Source organism: Octopus sinensis, linkage group LG4, assembly GCF_006345805.1.
Source record: "Octopus sinensis linkage group LG4, ASM634580v1, whole genome shotgun sequence".
Classification (NCBI taxonomy): Eukaryota; Metazoa; Mollusca; class Cephalopoda; order Octopoda; family Octopodidae; genus Octopus; species Octopus sinensis.
In genome coordinates, this window is record NC_043000.1 from 32,226,633 (window position 1) to 32,246,632 (window position 20,000).

General features: G+C 37.1%; 1 protein-coding gene across 5 annotated transcripts in view; it reads right to left on the reverse strand.

Annotated features, from left to right (window-relative positions):
- LOC115210421 (sorting nexin-14) overlaps window positions 1-20,000 on the reverse strand; it is a 196,563-nt gene that overhangs the window by 88,013 nt on the left and 88,550 nt on the right. For all 5 annotated transcript variants that reach the window (XM_036501945.1, XM_036501944.1, XM_036501943.1 and 2 more), the window contains one exon: window positions 7,258-7,328. In XM_036501945.1, coding sequence (XP_036357838.1) covers window positions 7,258-7,328 — 71 coding nt within the window. The remainder of the gene's footprint in view (window positions 1-7,257; window positions 7,329-20,000) is intronic.

Consider the following 20,000-nt stretch of genomic DNA (forward strand, 5'->3'; position numbering starts at 1 on the left):
GTGTATGTTGAGAACCGGTGGCTGAAGAATTCAACAGGTCAGGCATCGGTCAACCATGTGGGTGAGGGTGTATAGATGTTCTTTGTGACCGATAATAAAGTTCTGACTATTTAAAGAATATTGGATGTTTTATAAGGGGCGAGAAAAAATCTACTTAGAGACGGTGTGTGTGTGTAACTGTTCTATATATGTGTGTGTTGGCGTAGGGGTAGAAAACATTTTTTTGTACGACGTGGTGTGCGTTTGATCGTTCGGCTGTCAGTGGCTACTGCCGTGATAACCGTTGGGTGGCAGAAAGAAAAAAAATAAAGAAATTATCTATATATATATGTTTTATTGTGTGTGTGTTGTGTGTTCATCCAAGCCTGCCTTGACAAGGAAACCCCCGCTGTGAAAGAACAAGCCCCGTTTGTCCTACAGGAGTAATTCCCTTGCAGTGGTTAATTGTAGATATCTTAAAATCTATTTCAGAATTTGTTACCAAGGGCTATGGTGGCCGGTCTTGTTTATAAACGCTATTTAAAGGCCAGATAAGTGTAACGCCGCCAATGGGGGCATCGAAAAGCCGACTGTAAGAGCCCGTTTACCATCCGGCCTCTGGCAAACAAAATATGGAAGAGTTCGGAGACACAAAGGTTGCACTGTCTTCTGCCCCTATCAAATGGGAGGGCCACCGACAAAATTGACCATTCCAGCCTATAGCTTAAGTTCGCATCCTTCAGTCGCCATATTAGCTTACTGAGTCCCGTGGTCCTGGCGCTTGTTCACGTCCCGAAAAGTTGCGTAATGGTTGGAGACACGCAAAGACAATCTTGAGGATGATGCCCCTATATAAGTGAAGGCATCTGAGTCCGTGTAAACCTTGCATTGGTAGACGGCGTTTTTGATCTTGGAGTTCGCCGACGTGAATCTTACTCTGCTAGGATTGGTTTCTGAAATTAGAACTGCGTTCCTGTCACTATATTCGTTCCGAGACCTGCAGCCGCTTACTACTCTATTTTCCACTACGTCACTATTAACTATAGGAATAACCCCTGATTTTCCACTATCTATCAGAGTGCTGTCATTGCTACTGCCCCGGGTACTGCTATTGCGGAAATGATGCTGGGGATGCTAAAGGGGCTCTCTACCCTACTCCCATTGTTACCATCAACCACAACACCCCTATTTATAACTAACCCCTCGTGGGTACCCCTGGCTGGAGCTGAGATTATGTGTCACTGTACTGGCTCTCATATCATTATTACTACTATAATTATTCCTACTGAGCATTAAACCGGGAGCGGAAGAGGCTGTGCCTCCGGAAAAAGGTGATAGGGTCTTAGTAAGTAGCCTATTATTATGGGAGGCGATTATCTGGGCGAGGTTTTTAGTGTTGGAGAAAGCTATCCTAACTTTATGTGAGTTAACCGTGGAGTAATATTTGGAATTTCTGGGGAAGTTATTGGCGATGGCTTGTCTAAACATGAGGGGGAGGTTAGTTCTAATCTGCTTACCAAAGGGGATTACAAACCATATGGCTTATTCCTATCAGTGTGATGGGTCGGGACGCAGCTCTCGCATTTGGGTGGGTGATTCTCGGATGAATAACGGGTCTTGGGTTAGTGTAAGACCTCCCGGACCGATAATTATCCTTGTTCGCTAAATTAAATGCGGGAGCGACTACCCCGGTATCCGCCGCGCTCCCGTCCTTACTTAAAATGTTAATTTATTATATACGGCCCTATCCTGATGACCGAATGATGGCATCGGAAGGGCCGGATCAATATAAATTCCTTCTGCTATAACCGGCCTTGGATATGCGGCGTTATAAAAATCCGCTTTCTGCATAAAAATATCGGCACTGGCGGACAGGCCAGACACTCTTAGAGAGATGTTTTTTACCAAATTGTCTGTTACGGTTTTGGCATGATTTGAGAAGACACTGACATACTTCAAATTAGTGGAAGGCTTATGGTAAGGGCAGTAGAGTCGCTATTAAGGTTAAGTGTAACGTCTAGGAAATTAGCCTTGGTGAGTTCGTTATCAAAAACTATACTCATGCCCATTCTATTAAAAAACCTAGCTAACCTGCTCTTAGTTTTCTCTGCACTATTCTGTTCGTGGTGTTTTGCAGGTAAAACAGACAATCGTCACGATACAGGCCGCCCGCGATCTCCGGGAATTGATCGGACAATTCGTAGAGATATATATTCCGACCAAATGGCTATCTGCGCACTATCCGAACTACCCATAGGCACATCAAATCATTGGGAGTATCCTTACGGATCCACAGCTTATTATCAAACTTATAAACGATTTCCTGGCAACTAAATGATATCTATCTCTTCTCTGGTGAGGCCTGCCTTGTTGTGAGCATGCCAGAGGGCCTTATTTAGCACACTAGGGTTAATCGAGGGGTAGAAGCTGGCGATATCAAACTGAATGAACCTAGTACGGTTCTTATTGGGGATGGAAGAGAACCACTTCACTACCTGCGAGGAGTTGGCCCAGAGGCTGAGCTTCAGCTTGTTTACTAAACTAGGGATATATTTATGTCTCCGAACTCTTTGTGTCTCCGAACTCTTCCATATTTTGTTTGCCAGAGGCCGGATGGTAAACGGGCTCTTACAGTCGGCTTTTCGATGCCCCCATTGGCGGCGTTACACTTATCTGGCCTTTAATAGCGTTTATAAACAGACCGGCACCCATAGCCCTTGGTACAAATTCTGAAATAGATTTTAAGATATCTACAATTAACCACTGCAAGGGAATTACTCCTGTAGGACAAACGGGGCTTGTTCTTTCACAGCGGGGGGTTTCCTTGTCAAGGCAGGCTTGGATGAACACACACACACACATAAAACATAATATATATATATAATTCTTTATTTTTTTTCTTTCTGCCACCCAACGGTTATCACGGCAGTAGCCACTGACAGCCGAACGATCAAACGCACACACGTACACAAAAAATGTTTTCTACCCCTACGCCAACACAACATATATAGAACAGTATACACACACACACGTCTCTAAGTAGATTTTTTCTCGCCCCTTATAAAACATCCAATATTCTTTAAATAGTCAGAACTTTATTATCGGTCACAAAGAACATCTATACACCCTCACCCACATGGTTGACCGATGCCTGACCTGTTGAATTCTTCAGCCACCGGTTCTCAACATACACTGATAAACAGTTTCGCCATGGGCTCTTAGGAGCACAGTTCGATTTGTTTTTTGCTCTGCCTCTGTTCTGTTTTTGTTTTTCCAACGGATTTCCTTTTTTCTTCCTGAAGAGAAAGACACATATGGTCCCATTATTCAATCGGATTTTGGTAATTGTGCCTTTCGAAACACGTGTAGAATGAAATAAAACGATTTCTGTTCAATCTGCGTTCAGCTCCATTTCTTCAATTCACCAATAATGTTTTATATATATATATATATATATGGAGAGAGAGAGAGAGAGAGTTATATACATGTATATGTGTGTGTACATGTATGTGTGTAGGTGTTTGTGCTGAAAATGTATGTGTGTATTTACAACGATATGTCTATTGTATCAATATAAGTGTACGTTTGTGTGTGTGTGTATATATAAATATAGATGTATTGTGTGTATGTGTGTGTAGGCATATATACATAAATATCAGTGTGCATGTGTCTATGTAGGAATAGATACTATAGTAAAAAATCCTGAAGAAGCTGCAGCAGTGTTGTAATAGGATTGCAATTGTAACGGTCACTAATTGGTGCAGTTGAAACATGTGTAGGTCGATGTAAAGCTGTTTATGGAGTGCAAGTGGTTAATTGGCAAATATATGACCATCCCCAAATATAACTATATGTATATGTGTATATATACATATATATATATATATATATATATATATATATATTTTAAAATAGTGTACATTTCAACACAAAAAAAAATTACCCATTAACAGGTAATTTTTACATGCTAGAAATAGCAGCCAATAATTTTCTTTTGTGTTTAAATGTACACTATTTTAAAATATGAATATGTTGTCTATTGACTATTTATGTTAGACCACTGGTGGTGATATTTATAACGAATATTCGTTACCCTATATATGTATCTTATGAATATATTCTTAACATTCTCGAAGATTCGGCTCAGCTTTGTAATTATTGCTGACTGTAAATGCGCCTGCGTGCAGAGTTTTGAAAAATTATAATGACGGAACACATATGTTCTTGTCTCTGAATTTTAAGTTAGTTATTGAGGCCGGTTACTGATGATATTGTTTTACTAAATTACCTATTAAAGGATGGCAAATAATATTATTTGCTAAAGAAATTTCGAAACCATGGTATAACCGCTAATAAATAACAAGGTTAAAGTTTTTATTTTTCAATTCCTTTGCAAACTGCTATTAAATCGTAGTTTTGGCCATGTTGGCCGCTATTTCTAGCATGTAAAAATTACATGTTAATGGGTAATTTTCTTTTGTGTTTATATGTACACTATTTTAAAATATGAATATATTGTCTATTGACTATTTATACATGCTAGGCCACATGTGGTGATATTTCTAACGAATATTCGCTACCCTATATATCATCATCATCATCATTTAGCATCCACCTTCCATGCTAGCATGGGTTGGATGGTTCAACTGGGGTCTGGGAAGCCAGAAGGCTGCACCAGGCCCAGTCTGATCTGGCAATGTTTCTATATATATATATATAATATATATATATATATATATATATATATATATATATATATAATGAAATTAACAAAGATCAGGAGAACAGAGATTTGCACATCCATATTTCATTACATGGTTATTTACATCGTACTTCACTCGGACCTGTGCACATTTTGGCTGCAAACTACTTCAAACTGCTAAGTGTGCATCTTGATGCAGCTTCCTCAGGGTGAGTTTTACTGCTGTTCAAAGATCATCTGAAAGAAACATGAGACCAACCAAACAGGAGTCCTTTATGAGGTGGTGGTCTTACTATGAATAGTTGTATTTCTCGTGAGATGATGTTTACCTTGGCCACTTAGGTATTTATTGCTGGGTTTGGGTTTAAAGTAGGTCAAGGTTCCTGTACGTTCCTAATTATATTCTATCTTACCATTCTACTAATTTAGGAGAGTATTCTCTTAAGGTATTCAATTACATTTTTGGTTTATTTTTTATAATTATTAATCTATAGATCTAAAATTTTCTTGTTATGTTGTAATTAAATATCCTGCTTATAGTTAATTTTCTTAAACATAATCTTACTCTTCAACTCTTTCAAAAATATTATATAGTTTTATTTTTGTAGTGTTGTTCACTTAATTCAAGTTCATTATTTGTTTTAATTTACTTAAATCGAATTCTAGTTGTTTGTATAATGCGTTTACTTAAACTTCTTAAAAGTCTATTTAGATGCTTGAACACATCTTTAAGCGCATTCTTGTCTATGGTTTATCAGATTGAATTTTGAGGTAAAAATTTGGCATATTTCCTCAACACACACAATTTACAACGTTTGCTTCCTCTACAATGCAGTTTAGCTCTGCTAATTATCTCCTAGCTAATTGTGCATTCTCTATTATCTTATAGCAACCAAATAAATTTACTTCGGTAAATTTTCACTAACTCGAGTTTCACCAACATTTGCTGTGGCTAGCCAGCATTGAGAGCCAATCTAAGAGTTAACAAGGTAACTGCCAGGATTATATATCCATCAAAACCATTTTTGGATACATATATATAGAGAGAGAATTAAGAGACAGAACCTCCATAAAGTAATTTAATTAATAATGAAAGATATTATCTATAATAAAATATAAATTTAAATATATTATTATTAACATTGTACTAAAAATTTCTATACTAAACAATACACATTAAAACAACATTATTATTTATATTGTACTAAAAATTTCTATACTAAAAAATACACATTAAAATGACAACGCGTGTTTCGTGGCTATGTATACTAATCTACAATATCAAAATCGATATTCTCAAAAATTAATATTTCTTCGATACATAGCCACTCTTCAGGTAATATTATAAGTACTCTCTACATCGTTATCATTAGATGTGTTAATATTATTGTAGTAGGCTTTCCATTTAATCCTATTTATAAAAATTTTTTCGTTATTAATTAGTTTCAACATATATTCTTTTTTCGATGGAAAAGGGATATCTTTCAGAAATGAATTCCAAAATAGAGGTTCTATCTTCCATGCAGTCTCCATAACTAATGCAATTGAGAGTTAAATACAATCAACAAATTATATATACATATATATATGTGTGTGTGTGTGTGTGTGTGTGTAAAAGAAAGATAGAATGAACAAGCAAAACATGTGAAATCACTTTTGAGTATGTAGTTTATAATTCAGACATAATTGCAGAGTTGTTGGAGTAAGATAATATGAATATCTCAAAGATTATAGATTTTGTAATGTCATAGAAACTGATATGAATATTTCAAATTTGGAAGCAACCATTTTCTTAAAATAAGGAATGAAGCCCTAGTACGGTTATTGTGACAATCAGGATAACATTAATTAAAGAAGGTTATATCCATATGAGAGAGAGAGAGGTAAACATCCATGAACAACACTTATAATTTATCAATATGGTGGAATATATATTACCATATTTGTAGATTTAGATCATAGATTCACTGTTAAATTAATCACCATAACAACAGACAGATATACTGAAATACCATTAAATGCTGTCACATTTCTCATTGATCTTTTGTATTGTGTCAAACATAAACAAGGTCAATTGAGTTAGCTGACCCTTCGTATTCGCAATGTCATTTTCATATTCTAATGCTTCAAAGAAGACACCAAATGCTGCCTCAATGCAGTGAAAAAGGGAGCTTGGTAAAAGAGCGAATGGATATTGTTGTTTAGCTACGATCATAGCTGTTCCAGTTATGACCTTCACATCTTATTTATAGTCAGTGTATCTAAGACCGCACTGTCCAAGATGAGGTTTTTTTTTTGTTTTATTTTAAAATGTGAGAATGCTACTCAAAGGGTGTTTGGTTGCTGTCTCTAAAAGCTTGAGAAAGCAAACCCAAACACCTAGTCTTCAGCAACACAAAAGAACAAGAGATATAGCATGAACAAAATATATTATATTTTAAGTTCTGGACTGAAATCTGAGTTCTTGACCAATAAATTATAGACTTGTAATCTATTATAACTGACCATTATCACACCAATAAGAATTTCAAACTTGAAGATATGATTCAGGAAAATGGTTTGGAAGTTCAACTTACCAAGGCCGGGGCTTTGGGGCTTCTGTTGATTGAAGAAACGACTGTAGAAATGGATCAATATGCTGTCCTCGCTTTAAAGAAGCAGAAATACAGGGGTTAACAAATGCAAAGAGATATTCACATACAAATACACACACAAATTTATAGACAGATTGAGAGAAAGACATACACACACATGTACACACACATATATATATTAATGTTTGGTTTTATTTTATAATAAAAACAGTTTTACATTTAACAGAAAGATTACCCAATACTTTTGGTAGTATACAAATTTAATTTTCTCTAACAAGACTTGTATATATATATATATATATATATATATATATATATATATGTAACCACATGAGTAGCATTGGCAATTTTCTTCCTCCGTCTTCCCTTCTTTTGCACTTTCCTCTATTTCTGAAGAAGAGCTCTGCTCAAAACATAAAATCGCCTTTCTTTCCTTTCCTGAGCGTCTGATAATACCGTACTTGTACCACATCCTCGCGTTGCTTTTTTTTTATTTGTTTGGATTTACAATATATACTCTTTTTTTTTACTCTTTTACTCTTTTACTTGTTTCAGTCATTTGACTGCAGCCATGCTGGAGCACCGCCTTTAGTCGAGCAACTCGACCCCGGGACTTATTCTTTTTGTAAGCCCAGTACTTATTCTATCGGTCTCTTTTTGCCGAACCGCTAAGTGACGGGGACGTAAACACACCAGCATCAGTTGTCAAGCAATGCTAGGGGAACAAACACAGACATGCAAACACACACACATACATATATATATATACATATATACGACAGGCTTCTTTCAGTTTCCATCTACCAAATCCACTCACAAGGCATTGGTCGGCTCGGGGCTATAGCACTTGCCCAAGATGCCACACAGTGGGACTGAACCCGGAACCATGTGGTTGGTTAGCAAGCTACTTACCACACAGCCACTCCTGCGCCTATATAAATATATATATATATAATATATATATATATATATATATATAGATGTATGTATGTATGCATGTGTATGTATATATATAATAATATAAATAATATATAAATATATGCATATATACATACATATATGTACATACCTACATAAATATGTATATATACATGCATATATGGATACGGGACACATATGTATGTGTATATATATATATATATAGAGTCAGACAAGTTGTCCACAAAGCTTTGGCTTTCGTGGACACGAAACCCTTGGTCACTCTATGACCAGACTTTAAATTTTTGTTTTAATAATCACTGCTCTATTCTTTAGCGTGTGCTCCTTTTCTGATATGTGTTTAATTGTGTGTATGTGTGTGTGTGTGTGTGATACCAGTGCTGCCTCACTGGCTCCCCGTGCCAGTGACACGTAAAAAGCACCTACTACTCTCACTGAATGGTTGGCATTAGGAAGGCATCCAGCTGTAGAAACCTTGCCAAATCAGAATGGAGTCTGGTGCAGCCTACTAACTTGCCAGTTCCCTGTCCAACACATGCCAGCATGGAAAACAGATGTTAAATGATGATGATGATGATATATATATATTATATATATATATATACACACACACACACACACATATATATACACTAAGAGATGTATTAGGACATGAAATATATATATATGTGTGTGTGTGTGTGTGTGTGTATGCGTGTACATATCCATATCTATCTATATATATATATCTATACATATCTATATATATATATCTATATCTATTTATATATGTATATATATATGTGTGTGTGTGCAAATCCATATCTATATATATACATATATATATATATATATATACATATCCATATATATAGCTACATCTATTATATATATATACATACATATATACATCTATATATATCTACATTTATATCTACATCTATATATATCTACATTTATATCTACATCTATATATATCTACATTTATATCTATATATATATATATATACCTATATATATCTATCTATATATCTATACATATACATCTATCTATATATCTATACATATACATCTATCTATATATCTATACATATACATCTATCTATCTATCTATACATATACATCTATCTATCTATCTATCTATACATATACATCTATCTATCTATCTATACATATACATCTATCTATCTATCTATCTATACATATACATCTATCTATCTATACATATACATCTATCTATCTATCTATACATATACATCTATCTATCTATCTATCTATACATATACATCTATCTATCTATCTATACATATACATCTATCTATCTATCTATCTATCTATACATATACATCTATCTATCTATCTATCTATACATATACATCTATCTATATATATATATATATATATATATATATATATATATATATATATATATAGGTGAATGAATTATCCTATGTTTATCGTTCGTCAGCATGGAAAATTCAATTAACCGAAACATGGGTAGCAAATTCACGTCAGAAACACAGTTGAAGCAACCTGTCCAAGGGTAGAAACTCCGGGTTCAGGTGCAGAAATTTGTGTGTTGTATATGAATAAATGAAAGAATGGAGTTGAACGAAGATGTTAACAAAATTCCTTTACTCTCGACATATGTTTCGAAGACAACATGTTTTCATTCCAAAGGAATAAAGGGGGCATTATGCAATCTTCTCATCAGGAAAGAAAGGGAGCCTCTCTCGACAACAAGACAAACAAAAATTTCAATGACTGCCTACATGGTAAACAAAACGATAATGAGTGTTTTTTAAAAAAACCGTTAGAAGAATTGACGTCAAAGATAGATAGTAGGAAGAGAAGGGTTAAAGGAATAATAGGTAGGGAACAAGTGGAGAGGGAAGGGTATGTTGATTGAAAGAATGTTCAAAGGCTTAGGAAAGAAATTCGGTATTGAAGTGGGGTGGACGTAAAGCTAATTGTTCAAACCACAGTGACTATCGTTATCATTTATATGAGTAGAAAGTATGTTTCTGCCAGTGTTTACATTTTTATGATTTTTCTGAGTGTGTTTACTTGGGGAACCTTAGAGAAGAGAATATGGAAGAGTTCAGAGTTGCAAATGTTACAAAATCTCCTGCCCTTATCAAAAGGAAAGGATACAGACAGTATGAACCAATCTAACTTGAAATTTATATTGGTTTGAAATTCTCTTCCCAGTTATCCAAGAGAATTTCAAACCATTATTCAACATTCAGGGATAGTAAAAAACGACATAGTACAGGGCTAAGTAAATTAGTTTGGTGTCTTAAAGACAACAATATAAATTTCAAGTTAGATTGGTTCATACTGTCTGTATCCTTTCCTTTTGATAAGAGTCTTTTTTATGCATGGCGGAAAGAATTGTCCAGCAGCTAACCTGACTACACCAAGCACAGAGAAGGAACCCTGCCCACCACTATGCAAGACCACCACAGTCAACAGACACGGGATGGCCTCCCCTAACGCCTGCACAGCCATCACCCCAATACTTTTACTAAATATTGGGGGCCTGTTGCATCAAGATAGAAACAAAATTTCTTTCCTGAGAGATCTTACTGCATGCAATCAAGCCCTATGCATAGCACTTGTGGAAACTCACCTCAACCTTGATATAGAGGACGCAGAAGTACACATACCAAACTATGCCATACTGCGAACAGACAGAAGGGAAAGGAGCCATGGTGGAGTTGCTGTATACATCCGAGATGACCTCACACCCCATACTCAAATTCGGTATGTGACACCTTAATTGTATACATAAGACAACATAATATAGTCATATGCAATACATATTGCCCACCAGATGCCCCAAATCACATAGGCAAGTTTGAAGATTGCCTCACAAGAATTAAAGAAATCCTCATGAATCTGGAACACCACGTGACCATATTTCTTATGGGTGATTTCAACTTCCCCAATGTCAAATGGCCCGAAGGTCACATACTCTCAGGAATGAATCATTGCAAGTACAGGTGGAGTCCCTGCTCAACCTCACCAATGCCTTATTCATGGAGCAAGTTGTACTCAAGCCAACTAGGGCGAATAACATTCTGGATCTCTGCTTCACAAACAATATGGACATCATTCATGATGTGAAAGTGACACCGACATCAGTTTCGGATCACAACATAATAGAGCTGTCTATGTTTAGGCCGAAAGTAACCAGAGAAATACAGCCTAAAGGAAGCACCCGAAATCTCTCCAATCTGAACTTCCACAAAGCAGATTGGAAATCGATCCAAAAAGAGATCCTCAGAGAGGACTGGCCGGAATGTCTCTCCACACCAGACATTGACATGAAACTAGAATGTTTCATGTCTTCTGTGAAAGCTGCATGCCAGAAATATGTCCCAGAGCACAAGGCCAAAACAAATAGGAGCAAGATTCCAAGAGACAGGAAGATCCTCATGAGACGACGGACAAAGGTTGCAAATCGTCTCAACCAACATCCCAAAAGTAGCGAAACGTCCCGCCTAAAAACAATACTGATGGAGATCGAAAAAAGGCTGCAACAATCCTATGTGAAGGAGAAAGCAGACAAAGAAGCCTGGGTCATAAGAAACATTAAATCAAACCCAAAGCCTTCTTTCATTACGTGAAAGAAACAGTCTCAGTGCACTACAAGATAGGACCCCTCCTCCAAAAGGATGGCTCCCTCACAGACAGTCCAACTAAGATCAGTGAGATGCTGAATGACCAGTTCAAAAGTGTCTTTACCACCCCATTGGAACACAGACAAGTGAACGAACCAGTGGACTTCTTTGCCGCCTCACCTATAACCAGCGAGGCGGTTACAATAGAATGTATTGACATTAGCGAAAAAGATGTCCTACTAGCCATAGATGAAGTGGACACAAACTCAGCTGCTGGTCCAGATGGTTTCCCAGCCATCCTCCTCAAAGCGTGTAAGCATGCCCTGGCAAAACCCCTCAAGATTCTCTTCCAGAGCTTTCTTGCGAATGGCAAACTGCCAAGCAAGCTGAAGGAGGGAATAATATGCCCAATACATAAAGGGGGAAGTAGAGCAGATGCCAAAAACTATAGGCCTATCTCTCTGACTTCACACATCAGCAAAGTCATGGAAAGGATAGTCAGAAAGAAACTAATCGCATTCCTTGAGGAAAATAACTTGCTGAGTAATACCCAGCATGGTTTTCGACCAGGTAGGAGCTGCCTGACCCAGCTCTTACAGCATTATGACTGGGTGTTGAGGCAGTTACTCAACAAATCAAATGTGGACGTAATCTACCTTGATTTTGCAAAAGCTTTTGACAAGGTGGATCATGGTATGATATGCCACAAACTACGTGACCTCGGCATAGCTGGAAAACTTGGAGTGTGGTTGCATGACTTCCTGAAAGAAAGGAGTCAGGCAGTAGTGGTTAATGGAGCCACCTCTATGAACACACAAATAGTGAGCGGTGTTCCACAGGGTACTGTCTTGGGACCACTGCTTTTTATAGTGGCCCTCTCAGATATGCCCTCAAATGCCCGGATAGCCACTCTGGCCAGCTATGCAGACGATACGAAAGTCTCGCAGAAAATACAGAACCCCAGCAATGTTGCACACCTGCAGCAGGAGTTGGACTCAATCTACAGATGGCCTGAGGATAATAATATGCAGTTTAATGCTGAAAAATTCCAGGCCCTGCGCTACCAGCATCCAAAACTGAATATTAAACTTACAGGATACACCAGTCCACAGGGAATTTCAATCCCAGAGCCTAAGTCTGTGAGGGACCTGGGTATCGACTTGAGTGATGATACCTCTTTCCAACTGCACATTACCAGGATGGCGACAAAGTGCAGACGACTGGCTGGGTGGATCCTAAGAACATTCAGAACCAGAGATAAGGAAACCATGATGGTCCTCTGGCAGACATTCGTCCTCAGTTGCCTGGACTACTGCTCACAGCTATGGTCACCCACCAGTGTAAAATTAACAGCGGACCTTGAAGCAATCCAGAGAAGATTCACAAAGAAGATCGTCTCTTTGCAACAGCTCAGCTACTGGGAAAGGTTGAAACAGCTAAGACTCTACTCCCTGGAGAGAAGACGGAAGAGGTATGCAGTAATATATGTCTGGAAGATCCTGGAAGGAATTGTGCCAAATTTTGGCATTGTAAGTTACACCAATGCTAGAACGGGATGACACTGCATAGTGCCAAAGATCCCAGCAATGCCATCACGCTTCAGGACCAGCTTCTGCAACAGCCTGGGTTTCAAGGGCCCACAGCTTTTTAATATTCTCCCAAAGAGTCTGAGGAACTTGCACAAAGTAGATGTAGCGGTTTTTAAATCAAAGCTGGACATCTTCCTGTCAAGAGTCCCAGATGAACCTATCTCACGGCAAGAGGTGCAAATGAGAGTAGCTGTATCAAACTCCATTCTTCACCAAGTGCCACATATTAGACGAGGTTCGTCGTAATAACAGTGCAGCACAAAACGGCGGTGCATCAGCATGGCCACAGCTATGAGCTGAAACTAGAAAAAAAAAAATATATATGTATCTATGTATATATCCATATATATATCTCTCTATATATAAACGGCAGTTTGTCTGTCTGTGTGTCTGTCAGGTTGTACCCTCACCCTGACCATGGCTTTCAACCGATTCTGGTGAAACTTGACACAATGTCATAATTCAAAACTAACACAGCGAAAATTTTGAAAAGTTCCCCCAGTTCTGAAAAAAAATCGATAAATTCGACATGGGTCGAGAATCTAAGCTTTTTATATGCAACACATTTTCTACAGACTGTCTAGGGGACGCAACTCGACCTTTTTAACTCTCGGAACACGTGGGGTAAGTATCCCAAAATGTATAATAATGTACAAAAACGGCAAAAAAGCGGGCAGCAATGTGAGTGACAACAACGAAAAAGTCAAAAGTGACCAAACTGAACAAACGAATGGAAAAAGTTTTTTGATGCACACGACAAAAGCGGTTTATAATAAACCAAGAGTTTGCAAGTAGCGTCCGAGGACCCTTAGGGTACATCAAAAATTTAAGGTAAACGTTTGGAGTGGTAGTTATAAAGAAAGTGTAAACAAAAAAAGTATTCGAATAACTTGCGGCTGCAGCAGCTATTAGCAGAAGTGGCGGTGTTGGGGGTAAAGTCCCGAATGTAATTTCTTCCTGGTAGGAATTGGTTGGGTTGAATTATCGATAGCTGTTTGATAGTTATTTGGGAGTGAAGAGAAGACATTGCAACCTACACATGTGCCTTCGTTCCCTAGAGGGAAAGGACTAGATTGGGATTAGTCGTTGCCTACTAGGGGCTCTTACATACCCGGGCAACGCCAGGCTATGCTGCTAGTATATATATATATATATATATATATATATATATATATATATACATACATATCATCATCATCATCATCGTTTAACGTTCGCTTTCCATGCTAGCATGGGTTGGACAGTTCAACTGGGGTCTGGGAAGCCCGAAGGCTGCAGCAGGCCAGTCAGATCTGGCAGTGTTTCTACAGCTGGATGCCCTTCCTAACGCCAACCACTCCGTGAGTGTAGTGGGTGCTTTTTATGTGCCACCGACACAGGTGCCAGACGAGGCTGGCACGGCCACGATTGGATGGTGTTTGTTATGTGCCACCAGCATGGAGGCCAGTTGATGCGGTACTGGCTACGGCCACGTTCGGATGGTTTTCTTATGTGCCACCGGCACTGGTACCACAAAGCTACAAATTCCATTGAATATATACCTATATATATAACTATATATATATATATATATACCTATATATATAACTATATACATATAGATACATATCATCATCATACATATGTATCTATATATACACACACACATATGTACGTATGCATAAATGTATATGTATGAATAAATATATATATACATAAATATGTATATATAATACGTGTGTGTATGTATATGTGTCTACATATATATATATGTGTATCTGTGTTTATGTAATTATGTATATATATACATATATATACACATTGACGTGTGTGTATGTGTTTATACATATGTATGTATGTGTGCGTATGTGTATATATATATATATATATGTATGTATGTGTATGTGTATATATATATATATGTATGTATGTATGTATGTATGTATGTGTGTGTGTGTGTGTGTGTTCCTTTCCTTCTTCAATGCTATTTCACATATCAGTGTGTTATCAATGTTAAGAAACAGAGTTAAATGTCATCTCGTACAGTTTGTGACACAAAGCACCTTTGCTGGAGAGAAAGTGCTCACATTTTAATCTGAAAGTTGATATCAGGAAGAGAATAAAACAGACAAGAAACTCTACAGCCTTCAGATATACAAGAGGAACTCTTACACGAACAGAGAGAGAGTTGATTAAAAAGAAACTAAAGCAAACAACAACAACAACAACTGTGCATAGTAACGATTTGAATGTCACATTTTTTAATGTAAACCTAACAACTGGGAGCAGTCTTATCGGACAAGCGTGGTGTTTGGTTGTCTTTATCAAAAGCTACAACCATAAAATCAAAGGACCACAAGGAAACTTGCTCTTAATTCATGCATGAAATGTTGCAAAGAGAAAATAAAAGTTCATTTCACATATTTTTCCAGCTTGTTTCTTCATATTATAGACAAGGCCGCAAGAGATGTCCTATATAAGGTCGCAAGAGATGTCCTATATAAGGTCGCAAGAGATGTCCTATATAATGTCGCAAGAGATGTCCGATATAAGATAACAAGAGATGTCCTATATAAAGTCGCAAGAGATGTCCTATATAAGGTCGCAAGAGATGTCCTATATAAGGTCGCAAGAGATGTCCTATATAAGGTCGCAAGAGATGTCCTATATAAGGTCGCAAGAGATGTCCTAAATAAAGTCAGAAGAGATGTCCTATATAAGGTCGCAAGATATGTCCTATATAAGGTCGCAAGAGATGTCCTAAATAAAGTCAGAAGAGATGTCCTATATAAAGTCACTACAGATGTCCTGTATAAGGTCACAAGAGATGTCCTATATAAGGTCACTAGAGATGTCCTATATAAAGTCAATAGAGATGTCCTATATAAAGTCACTAGAGATGTCCTATATAAGGTCGCAAGAGATTTCCTATATAAGGTCGCAAGAGATGGCCTATATAAGGTTGCAAGAGATATCCTATATAGGGCCACAAGAGATGTCCTATATAAGGTCACAAGAGATGTCATATATATAATTTCAAACAATGTCATAAGATGTCCTATATAAGGTCACAAGAGATGCCCTATATAAGGTCGCAAGAGATGTCCTATATAAGGTCGCAAGAGATGTCCTATATTTTTCTACTCAAAATTACCCAAAGTAAGACTTATCAGCCACTTCCTGGAAATGGGTAAGACAAAAGGAGAAAGCGGCCTTATTGTTCCTAAAACAATGTACATGCATTTTTAAGGAAGCAAATAAAAGATATAATACTTGACAAAAGATTTAAAAGGAAATACAGTGAGAAGACAATAAAAAAAACCTGATGACTATAAAATATATTATATGACATGACAGTAAAGTGGCTAATAAAACAAGGTGATAATAAAAGAATGATAAAGAAACTGAAGGCAATAGAATCTGTTGAGATGCTAATAAAATGATATAAAGAACTAATAAAAATATTAAAAGGAAAGAAAATGGCAAAGATTAAGCGAGGTACTTTGCTAATCCAGAATTTAAAGAGATTAATATTATATTCTACAGGAAAATAATGGAGAGAAAAAGAGTGAGAGAGTTATTTCACAATTCAGCTCTTCTGAGAGAGGAAATGGTTTTGGCATGAAACTTGCAGTGTGTCTATGAGATATCAAAGAAGCACAGACGTGATTTGTTGAATTTGGTAAACCAAATTTAGATGAGAAAACTGTCATATATAAGATCACAAGAAATGTCATATAAAAGAGACATCATATGTCACAAAAGATCTCAAGAGGAGTCATATACATCACAAGGAGATGTCATATCTACATAGGTCATAAGAGAGGGTCATATGTAAACAGTCCACTCATTATATTAGCATGCAGGTGATTGAGTATTCCACAGACATGAGTATTCTTAATGTAATACTTTGGCAGAATTAGCATGACACAGTATGTGACAAGGTTGCAGTTGGAGTCCTTCCAAAGAGCTTTTACAGTTTCATTTACACCTCTCTGAATAACCACAATCAGTTTCTTAATGAAATGTAGAACAACATCTGACAGTGTCTTGAGTTTTCTAATCACAACTTGGAACAGGAAACATTCCGATCCACAACTGACCATCCCTGGAAACTTCACTTATCCTATCAGGTACAAGGCTTCAAAGCTTCCACCGTCTATGTTGGCACAATGAAAGATAGGACCAGTGAGATGGCAGAGACAATGAAGGTGGAGGTGAGTAGATGTATGCTTTATAGAAGAGTTAAGATATGGGAAACTTCAGCCAGACTTTGCATGGGTAAAGAACAAAGATAGAATTTTGCTGGGAGACACAGCATGTGCAAGGAAATCGGGTAGAATAAACAATTATGGTCATCAAGATAAGAGGATAATTAGATTTAGACTTGTTACAGGCAACACAACAGTAGCAATGATCTCTACATATGTACCACAGCCAGGAATGACAGATGAGCAAAAGGACTTTATAGGAGGCCCAAGATGATCTTATGGACTGTCTTGATAACAGAGAACAGTGGCCTCTTTATCACAGTGGGAGACATTAATAGAGATATTGGGTAGCAACATAACAACTCCACTAAAGAAGGCATGATAAGTGGAAAGAAAAGAGAGATCAAGGCTTTTGGAGTTCTGTGACACAGCTAACCTTACCATTTGAAACTCTAACTAGGCAGCCACCTGGTCGCATAAACATACAAGCCATCATCATCATCCTTTAATGTGTGTTTTACATGCTCACATGGAATGGATAGTTTGACCAGAACTGGCATGGTTGGGACAGTTTGACCAGAGCTGGCAAGCTAGAGAGCTTCACTAGGATCCAGTCTGATTTCACTTGGTTTCTACAGCTGGATCTCTTTCCTAATGCCAACCACTTTATAGTGTGTGCTGAGTACTTTTAACATGCCTACAGCTTTCCTACAAATTGTGTAGGGCCATCTACCTGACGTGGGTAGGGTCCTGCCTGCTTTCTTGCTTACTAAAACCTTAGTCTTTGCTAAGTTAACTTTAAGGCCGCTAGATTCCAGGTTTTGCTTCCACACTTGGAATTTCTTTTCTAGCTCTGATATGGAATCTGCTATGAAGGTAAGATCATCAAGATATAGTAGTTCTTGGCAAAAAACAAACCACTATTCCCAGCATCAGTCAATCTGGAGAAAGCTTTGACAGATGTATTCTGTTGTCTTGTGGTTTCTAAGAAAACTAAATGTAGTTGAATGGTTTGTGGGATCGATGCCAGCTGTGAATGGAGATGCAAGGAGCTCTGAGAGGAATGTTTAATGTACAAGTTGGTATAATTTAAGGTTCAGTTCTCAACCCTGTTTATTATAGTTCTCCAAACCATAATAAAAGAGTTTAAGACTGGCTGTCCGTGGGAACTCCTGTATACCAACGAGCGAGTTCCTATAGCTAAAAGTCATCAAAGATTTACAGAAGATTTCCAAGTTTGGAATCAAAGATTAAAATCAAAGTAAAGCAAACAAACATACAAGTTTTAGTCAGCAGCAAAGACTCTGTAACCATCTTGGCAGTAACCATCCTTGAGATGTAGCAGAAAATAAGGAAGATAGAAGGAATTACCATGAAGGTCATACAAGAAATAAATTCCTTTAAGTGCTCAGAAGGTTGAATAAAAGTATCTGGTAGTTTTGGTTCTCTAGCTGACATACTTGACAGTTGTGATGTGTGTCCCAAAAGTATAAAATGACCAAACAAAGAACAAGGTGGATACAGCTCAATTAATTATCTCTGCTATTTAGAAAGGACTTTTGTTTTTCTGTGATTGTAAGGTAGATTGTATATAGAGTGTGATGGTGCATCGTAGATAGTATATGTGCATTGAATGAGGAGGATATGAGAAGATTAGAAAGAGATGAGATGAAATGAGCTTACTCCATCAGACGTATATTGTATGAACAACAAAGTACAAATGAGCTGAGAAAAAACAAACTAAAAATATTTTTTTAAAAAGTCAGATGTAGCATACAAGACAGGAGATTATGGACATAAGATACATGTAAAGAATTACAGTTTGGATAAAGAATTGGCGAGCAATTCATGTAAAAGGAGCCTGCAGAAAAGAAGATTGTGAAAGACATAAATGTTAAAGACTGATCTCAAGAAGCCAAACAATACAAAAGAAATGTCTGCAACAGATTAGCAAGACTGTGAGCATAAGTAAAGCTAGGTCATGCAAGTTTTCGGAAAATGGATGCAACAATGATGAAGACAACAATAATGAGAACAATGAGGACATCTTTGAAAGTTGAATGAAAATCTAAAGAGGAAACCAAACAAACAAACAAACAAAGCTAAGTTTCTGAAATGCCAAATCCATAATTTTGTTCATTTATCTGATGACCAGTTAACCATTCTTACAAACCAGTTGTTCTTCAATTTAACAATTTGTTAAAGAAGAGGCAGTCAGTAAAAAGAGAATCAGACAAGTGGACATCTTTGTAAACCATCAAACGCTATTGACAGAGACACACAGCACTTGTAATGACAGGCAAAACAATATCAGTCTTTCATCTGATACTCAACTATCTGATCAAGTCTACTAACTGTCACTCAGAGTTAATTAAATAACAGTCACTTTATTAATTAATACT